This window comes from Brugia malayi (assembly GCF_000002995.4).
Source record: "Brugia malayi strain FR3 genome assembly, contig: Bm_192, whole genome shotgun sequence".
Taxonomy (NCBI): domain Eukaryota; kingdom Metazoa; phylum Nematoda; class Chromadorea; order Rhabditida; family Onchocercidae; genus Brugia; species Brugia malayi.
The window spans coordinates 1-9,623 of record NW_025062404.1 but is presented as its reverse complement, the minus strand read 5'-3'; the positions used below and the strand labels follow the sequence as shown (position 1 = coordinate 9,623).

The following is a 9,623-nucleotide window of genomic DNA, read 5'->3' as shown; positions in this document are numbered from 1 at the left end:
TCAGACGATACTGATTGCTCCATCACAAAGTCTTCTCAAGTACATCGCAATATCCTTATCGTTTTTTCTATCGTTTGCATCAATTACTCACTTTTCATATCGATATCAGCGTCTAACCCATACATATTTCACGATTATGGTAAATCCGACATACTTTCACTTATCAAACAAACATACGTTTCTTTCCTTAAATTCTTTTCTGTTTCGTTGAAATTCCGAGATTCATCATTACATGGTATATATGGATAACACAATATACCATGAAAAAAAAAAAAAAAAATTAAAACACAAGCTTCTATCTTTGAGAAAAGTATCAACTTTGGCACGATTGCTTCCTACATTAGCTACTCATCTACATTCAACATCGATAATCTTTATTATGTGCCTTCCAAGGTAAATTTGATGCATATAATAAAGTGAGAAAAAAAAGCAGCTGAATTTTTCGACCTAATTTCAAGAATATCGGCAGGACCAGCAGTATCTAATTTCCTTATCCCACTACTGTTGAAAGGAATTTCTTGTTATAAAACAATTTCTATTTGTCGCTTTCAGTATCGAATAGCACAATTTGCTTGTGCTGTACTTCATGCAATTTGCTCTTCAAATTCTTTTCAAACAACCCAAAAACTTGCGATTTTCATCAGTGGGGACGAAGAAGACAACTTTATTGCTGCTGCTTGGTGGTACACATTACGTTTACGTTTCTCGACAGTAAGCTTTTCTGAATTGCATGATTTTGAGTTACAGATAACAAAGAGTTGATATGTAAAATTAAGTTTTGATTAAAAAGTTAGTTAAAAATTGAAACATTAATTTATCACTTCTTGCGCAAAAAAGCAAAAAAAAAGTTTTACTTTCAATGCGTTCTCTTTCAGATTTTATTCGCTGCTACTTCCATACTTATTTTATTCCTTTTCTTCCTGAATATCAGAAAAAATCATCGTCAAAGGTAAGCATATAGAGAGCTTTTTGCAACTTTCACTAGACAATCTTGGGAAGAATTGTGCAAGCTTGAGAATAAATAACAGCATTCATCACTTCTTTCGATGTGACCAAACAGAAATCAATAAAATAAAAAAATCAAATTACGTTTTGGTAGCTTTTCAGTTGCAAAATTTCCAGTATTTCATATGATCTATTGATTGTGGAACGGAAGGAAGGAATGTTTTATTTGTGATTTATTTAAAATGATAATTTAATTTGATAAATTACCATAAGCTATGCAGTGACTCCAAAGCATTCGGATTGCATCGAATATTTGCGTCAAAATCTTCAACTTTGGGAATAAAATATTTGAATCTTGAAAATAAGATATTTGCTGTCATCACTGCATCAGCATTTATTAATCAAAATCAATTTCATAAACTTCGAAAAGTTAAAAAAAAAAAAAACCTAGATAAAAAAAATGAATGAAATCAAAAACTGAAGCGATCTTCAATTGTAATATAAATATCAATTAACGGGAACATCAATGGAAGTACGTTCCTTACTATCAATTCTGATAACTGACATTTATTGATCAAAATCATAACAATCATTAGAATGACACTAAAAGGCCATAAATAGCTTTCTGAAGCATTTCTCAACTGATCTATTGCTTTTGGGATTCTAAAAACTACATGTACCAAGAATACATGTAATTCAAACTCCACACGCCCCAAAAACAAGCAGTACTTGATGGATACCACCAACACCACCAGTACCACCAATTTTGTGCTTCTAATTTAGGAACTGGAGCTACCGTTAAGGAAGGCAAGATCGTTGAAATTAATACATCTCTTAAAGGAGGTTCTGTAAGCATCGTTCGTGGTGCTGTAGAAATAAGAGTGACACGTTTTGAAGTTGTTAGAGTTGTTGATGTCGTAGAGGGCATTTTTACAGTAGTTGCAGTTGTTGTTGATTGTGATGTCGTAGAGGACGCTGTTGAAGTTGTTACTGATGTTGTTGATTTTGATGTCGTAGAGGACGCTGTTGAAGTTGTTACTGATGTTGTTGATTGTGATGTCGTAGAGGACGCTGTTTGTACTGATGTTTGATTTTGATCGTAGAGAACGCTGTTGAAGTTGTTATTGATGTTGTTGATTGTGATGTCGTAGAGGACGCTGTTGAAGTTGTTATTGATGTTGTTGATTGTGATGTCGTAGAGGACGCTGTTGAAGTTGTTACTGATGTTGTTGATTTTGATGTCGTAGAGGACGCTGTTGAAGTTGTTACTGATGTTGTTGATTGTGATGTCGTAGAGGACGCTGTTGAAGTTGTTACTGATGTTGTTGATTTTGATGTCGTAGAGGACGCTGTTGAAGTTGTTATTGATGTTGTTGATTGTGATGTCGTAGAGGACGCTGTTGAAGTTGTTACTGATGTTGTTGATTTTGATGTCGTAGAGGACGCTGTTGAAGTTGTTACTGATGTTGTTGATTTTGATGTCGTAGGGGATGATGCTGAAGTCGGCTATAATAATGTGCTGTTAAATATGATGAAGTTGGTAAAAATAATGGAAGATGGGAAATAAAATAAAATTGATAAAATTTCCACAGTTCATTAACAGGCATCAATGATGTTTATTACTAAAAAAATTTTTTTTTTTGGTTTGATTATGAAAGAAATATAAAACAGTAAATTCAACATGGAGGAAAAAATCAATCGATCAATTGGACTTTTTATTGACAAATCAATAAAAAATGATCATTTTATTCGCACAGTACTTCTATCTGATCAATTTCAGTCCTTTTATTTGTTAAAAACGATTATTCTGGCTGATAAAATTTAGAATAAAATTGTTACCATTATCATGTTGAACAACAAAATAGCGGTGAAGACAAAAGCAGATCTTTTTTTTGCGATCATCGTTTAATTTGATCAATCGGATTGAAATTAAATACAAAAGGAGTTGTTTATGAATGATATCACCAAGCGGATGCTTCATGAAATTTATTTACTTAATCAGGCAAGCGATGATTAAGCGCAGATTATCAACCATTCAAATTCCGTACACGAATTTTTTGCACATAACACTAACAGTTCCAGCATTCACTACTGTGTCTAATGTACTTCATTCAGAACGCATTGATGTAATCCTCGTTCTTCAAGTATGATAAGAAAATTCCTGTCCTACATTCCGTACCGGTAAAATAAACCTTCTGCCATTCACAAGTAAACTATTTTTCGCGCAACATTTGAAATGAAGGATTATAACTTCCAGTTTTTCTTTTCTAATATCTAGTAGCGACGACGAAGAAGCAGATGGCTTATAATTTGCAGTGTGACTGAAATGCACCGGAATTGTTATCGAGCCGAACGTCCTGCACTGAAAGATTTGATGACATTTATATAAGAATTGTTTTACTTTGCATTTATTTGGAATAATTGAATTGAATTGTAAGCATTGCTTTCCAAAATAGCACTACTCATCCAAAGCTTCAGGAAAGCGGGCATTGTTTAATGCAGCTACATCAATGAGGCTTCGCATTTGCATTCAATTGGTGAATTTTCTTTAATATAAGAGAAATCAAAAGATATGAAATGTAAACATCTTCAAATGGACAGAAAAAAGTAGTTCTTTCCATTAGAATCAAAATTGTACAACAAAACTCTGCTAATATCTAACTGTCTGTCATTCGAACATTTATCAAACCATTGTTGCTAATCATTTAGAAATAATGATTACAATGATATCATCCTTGATCAGTTATTTTATTATCATTCAACTATCTTTCAATTAATCTTATAGAAATCATTCAAGCGAGAATCAATAATTTATAAATTAAAAATATTAGTCTTTTTTTTGCTGTGAAATAACCAAGAAATAATTACATAAAACCATTGCAAAAATAATTGAAAAGTTCAAATATTTATAATGTTAAGATTCTTATGTAATTCTAATATATGATTTTACAGAATGATATAAGTAAATGAGGATATGTATCGATATTCACTTTTTTCCATGATCTCCCACAGACCGGTTGGAAAAGTTCGAATTGTTTCGTTCATTTAAAATTAATGGATAATTTCAGTTCATATTGCAAAGCAAATCAAACTTTTTGTTCCCATTTGTTTTTTTTTTTTAAATATTCATAAAAAGGTCAAAAAATTTTTATCACTTGGAATATTTTAGGAGTCTGTGATCGGTAACCTGTTAACATTCACTTAAGCTAACAAGAAATGGTATATTATAGGCTGATTGATTTGTGTGCTTCGATTTTAAAATCTGAAATGAATAGCTAAAAGAAGTTGTATTCTTCGCTGAAGTGAAAATATTTGACATGGATTGCCGGTTTTAATTAGCTTCATTTTGCAAATTTATGTAAAAGTTCCGGAATGCTGCTTTAATTTTTACATAATACCTTTCAATAAACATATCGGAACATTGCTTGAAAATTTTTAGATTCCTAATTTTCTATAAAACAATGAGTTTTTCTTATCAATCAGTTACTGAAATAATCCATAAATCAATTAGCACACAGCAAATATGTTCTCTTTATAACGTTTATCCAAGTGATTATTATCATCACAATACTCAGTTATACTTATCATTGTTTATTCTTTGATTTATACCGATTCATCATGATAAATTTGATTAGTCGAAGAAGAATAAATCCAGTAGATTTGTGACAAAATATCTTTGTAGACTCTATTTGTATTTATATGTGCAACTAAATGGTTCATCATGTTTCCGCTTTCATGTTGTTCAGTATTTCGGAAAATCTTTATCAGAAACTTTTGTTGACATCAAATTGACAAATTGTGAAAACGTTAAATTATACATGCATACATATTACTCTTTCACTACTCCGTATTCGTTTTCTTTTCTCCCTGATTCCGCATTTCAGCCGTATCCTCTTCAGGAAACCATTTAATTTCATCATGCACTGATTGTGTTGTCTGCTCGAAGCGAGCTTCCAGGATACCTTAATGAAAGCATAATTATTCATTCATTATAAAATGATTTTTTTTTTTTGAAAGTGTAAATGTAATTTTGAAAATATAAAACGAACTAAAATGAATCAATTTAGTTTTTGTTTCATTCAAGCTATCCAACTATATTCTTTAATTTGTGTGATTATTGGATCTACACTCACTATTATACTCATTTTTGATAATGATTTTAATGATCATTTTTGTTATACAGAGATAGTTTATCTTTGCTCAAGTATCGTTCAAAACATGTATTATTGAAATGATCATGCAAAACGAATTCTGAAATTAACTATTGGCGTCACTTAGACTATTTTGGATAACGTAAATTTTGCAAACTAATTATGCTGTATAAAACATAAAAGGATTGAAAATAGCATTATTAGAAGTATGATATTTCTGACATTTGTGCATGAAATTAACATTGAATTTTAAAATACTTAACAGTTTTTATTTCACGTTTCTTTTTGTAAGAAGTTCCATAAAAAGTAATATTCGATAAAGGTGAAAAGTATACCAAACACTAGAAGTCATTTTAAAATTTGAACAACAAATGCAGGATAAGTAAGAAAAAATCTGAGAAAGACGTAAATTCTGAAAATTAGTCTTAATACATGTTTTGAAACATAAATGTTGTGGCGAAGAAATAATGAAGCGAATGGTCCATGCAGAAAAAAAGGACTAAATCTAATTTCATATCCTAATTTCCATTGAACACATGAAGTTTCATGGCCAATGGTCGCAAAATACTTTAACTGGGATGGAAATAGATGAGAATGATTAAAACGCGAAGTAATCTTAATTAAAACAAAACTGTAACTAGCAAAATATAGGGTCAGATTATCATTTTCCATTAACACTAGTTTTTTGTTATAACTTTAACAAAATATTTCATGGCTTCCTACAAAAAAAGAAACAGCTAACCGTCCCATGTTGGCATTGTCATAATTTCGTTTTCCACATTTAATAGATTACCGCTTGCTTCGCAATGCTTCTGAAATCTTCTTTTGCTTCCGATGCTTTAATTATCACAAAATAAACTACAATGTTTTATTGTAATGCTATCTTGTATTGCTATTGCTATATTGATGTCTTACCGCAGTTGCCATTGGTGCGATAATTTTACGCCAATGCAATCGAAGATTTTTCCACATAAACAAAATAATTGCAACCCAAATGAATACGGGTATTAGCATCCAATAAATAATTAACATGAAAATCCATATTCTGCACAAATTACTCTTTTATTAATTCTTTATCATTTGTTAATCATTTGAAATTTTTGTGGAGCTAAAAATAAGTTGATTTAATACAAACATGCTGCCGTTATCAGCTTGTTTGTTGATCATTTGAATAGTTTCTCCAACATATTTCAAGCAGTTTAATTTTGTTGCGATATAACTAGAAATGAAAATGAAACTGGAGGTAAAACATACATTTCAGTGATTTATTCTCTTTAAAGAAATTTCTGAAACTTACTTTTCTATCCTTTGCATGTAAATAATGTTTGTTCATTCTATCTCCATATTCATTTTGTGACAACTGATCATATTGCCTTAGTCTCAGTGACATTTGAACTCAAATTGTTGGCGATAATAGTATATGTTTTAAAATTCATTAATGATTAGTTGAAAAATGAACAAACACATTTATATCGTTTTAATTCATAAATTGCCGATAGTTGTTATCATGCTAGCAACGGTATTATCAAGTTTCGTAAATATCCGATTAGTTCCCAAATATGTTGGTTTTCAATTTGCCGCTTTTGACGTTCCTTTTTGGTTACTGCATTTGTGAAATACATCATAGTCTATTTTTACGTTTCCCATAGTAATGATAAAAAAGTGTTGCTACTATTATTGTCATTATTAAGGAATATAGCTCGAGTTCTAGCATTTTGATGATGATAAGATTGCCATGTCATGCAATATGGAAGCACTGTGGGAATATATAACTGAACACGTGAAGTATTTATGCTAGCAATTTCAAGCCAGCTTTTAAATTGTGTCCGTTAATCTAGACGATGATCGTTCATGCTACACCTTTGGTGACAAGAATCGTGGGAGCATGCATCACATCTCTTGATATTGACGTAATTAACTTGTAATGAACATTAATCAGTGACACTGTTAAATTGTAGATGCTAACAAATACTTTGAAAGTGATGAATGTTACATACGCATCAAATTTAAAAGTTTTTGGTAATATTTTGAATTGATTGTCTGACGTAAGTCATCCATTTTTTGCATTCTTGCATCGTCAATTATTGACATCGAATTATTAACCTTGCAGGAAAATGGATACAAAGATCGTTAATATTTTATATCTTTACCCTGCTGCAATAATTCATAACTTGTATCAAAATACTTGGCAGTGCAATTTCTTGATCAATCTTTAAAAATATTTTCTATATATTGTCTAGGAATAAAATAACTTTATTGCAATATGAATTTTGCAGTACAAGTGTAACTTACCCAAGCAAATATAGAAGAATTTTCAACGATGCAAAGTATGTTTATTGATATAAACAACATGACATAAAACTTGCTATAAATTTTCCATTTTTGTTCCTTAATTTTTTTTTTGTTGCCAATTTTCCAGCAATCAAAATTAAATACTGCTTAAACTTTCTTCTAAAGCATTAAAAGTCTTTGGATTAATGATAAATGAAGCAAGAAACTTACTCATCATTTTTACACCACTGTTAGTATTAATGGCCAATTAACCGCAATTGGAAGCAATCAATTAAAAAACAGTACAATAATCTTATCTTATCCAATCGTTTATGTCTACATAATGTTTTGCCAAAATTTACATATTTTGAAACAAGCGTTGAAGATTAGCATTCGTTTGAATTCCCTCAGTGAATAAACGAAAGTAATATATAAATTATAATAATGCTTAATTGTTGAAATCGTATATCACCTTATACCCAAAAATATGAAAAGTACGAAAACAGCGAGGGTCATTCTGAAATTTCAATAAAAGAAACTTCTGAACAGTAAACGTAAAAATACGAATTCAAATAACTGAATATATATTTTTAAATATAGACAAAAAAGAATAAACTGATCTCGTGTAGACGACCGATTTAAAAATTCACGTTATGGTAATGAAAAATCAGTGGTGATAAAACATATCACTAATAATATATTTTGCCTCCTTTTGTAAATTTGGCCTATTATTTCGTGTAATCGATTTCCAAAAGTAATTCATAAACAGAAATAATGATTAAAACAAATGCACTATCAAAAACGGTCTTCGTAATAGATCAACTTCCTTTTCGATTATGTATAGTAAAAAACCTTGCAGTAATAGCAATAATAATTATTATTGTCATTATTGTTGTTTTACTTACTAATAAATTAGTAGTAACTAGCAAGTATTTGCTTAAGAAATGAAAAGTAATATTGAAAGTAATGATAGTAATAAGGAGAATTCAACTCCATGGAATATTTCATGATTTAGAATGCACTACAAATGATCAAGTAGAGGGAATAAGTAATTTCTGATCAAGGATGATATCATTGTAATCATTATTTCTAAATGATTAGCAACAATGGTTTGATAAATGTTCGAATGACAGACAGTTAGATATTAGCAGAGTTTTGTTGTACAATTTTGATTCTAATGGAAAGAACTACTTTTTTCTGTCCATTTGAAGATGTTTACATTTCATATCTTTTGATTTCTCTTATATTAAAGAAAATTCACCAATTGAATGCAAATGCGAAGCCTCATTGATGTAGCTGCATTAAAACAATGCCCGCTTTCCTGAAGCTTTGGATGAGTAGTGCTATTTTGGAAAGCAATGCTTACAATTCAATTCAATTATTCCAAATAAATGCAAAGTAAAACAATTCTTATATAAATGTCATCAAATCTTTCAGTGCAGGACGTTCGGCTCGATAACAATTCCGGTGCATTTCAGTCACACTGCAAATTATAAGCCATCTGCTTCTTCGTCGTCCGCTACTAGATATTAGAAAAGAAAAAACTGGAAGTTATAATTCCTGTCATTTCAAATGTTGCGCGAAAAATAGTTTACTTGTGAATGGCAGAAGGTTTATTTTACCGGTACGGAATGTAGGACAGGAATTTTCTTATCATACTTGAAGAACGAGGATTACATCAATGCGTTCTGAATGAAGTAGCATTAGACACAGTAGTGAATGCCGTGAACTGTTAGTGTTTATGTGCAAAAAATTCGTGTACGGAATTTTGAATGGTTGATAATCTGCGCTTAATCATTCTCGCTTGCCTGATTAAGTAAATAATTTCATGAAGCATCCGCTTGGTGATATCATCATAAACAACTCCTTTTGTATTTAATTTCAATCCGATTGATCAAATTAAACGATGATCGCAAAAAAAAGATCTGCTTTTGTCTTCACCGCTATTTGTTGTTCAACATGATAATGGTAACAATTTTATTCTAAATTTTTATCAGCCAGATAATCGTTTTAACAAATAAAAGGACTGAAATTGATCAGATAGAAGTACTGTGCGAATAAAATGATCATTTTTTATTGATTTGTCAATAAAAAGTCCAATTGATCGATTGATTTTTTCCTCCATGTTGAATTTACTGTTTTATATTTCTTTCATAATCAAACCAAAAAAAAAAATTTTTTTAGTAAATAAACATCATTGATGCCTGTTAATGAACTGTGGAAATTTTATCATTTTATTTTATTTCCATCTTCCAT

The 9,623-nt window shown here is 30.4% G+C and overlaps 3 protein-coding genes across 3 annotated transcripts; all 3 read right to left on the bottom strand.

Moving 5' to 3' along the window:
- Positions 1-1,208: 1,208 nt before the first annotated feature.
- Bm17272 (Uncharacterized protein) lies at positions 1,209-1,873 on the bottom strand (the record flags this gene model as incomplete). The annotated part of the gene is made up of 2 exons (XM_043083073.1): positions 1,209-1,327; positions 1,675-1,873. 2 exons carry the CDS (start codon positions 1,871-1,873, stop codon positions 1,209-1,211), a joined length of 318 nt encoding a protein of 105 aa, XP_042939007.1.
- Positions 1,874-1,980: 107 nt separating this feature from the next.
- Positions 1,981-2,793, bottom strand: Bm585 (Uncharacterized protein; the record flags this gene model as incomplete). Its single annotated transcript, XM_043083072.1, has 2 exons — positions 1,981-2,451; positions 2,785-2,793. 2 exons carry the CDS (start codon positions 2,791-2,793, stop codon positions 1,981-1,983), a joined length of 480 nt encoding a protein of 159 aa, XP_042939006.1.
- Positions 2,794-4,785: 1,992 nt separating this feature from the next.
- Positions 4,786-6,110, bottom strand: Bm17271 (Uncharacterized protein; the record flags this gene model as incomplete). Its single annotated transcript, XM_043083071.1, has 3 exons — positions 4,786-4,907; positions 5,839-5,908; positions 6,012-6,110. The coding sequence occupies 3 exons, from the start codon at positions 6,108-6,110 to the stop codon at positions 4,786-4,788; spliced, it is 291 nt and encodes a 96-aa protein (XP_042939005.1).
- Positions 6,111-9,623: the final 3,513 nt, after the last annotated feature.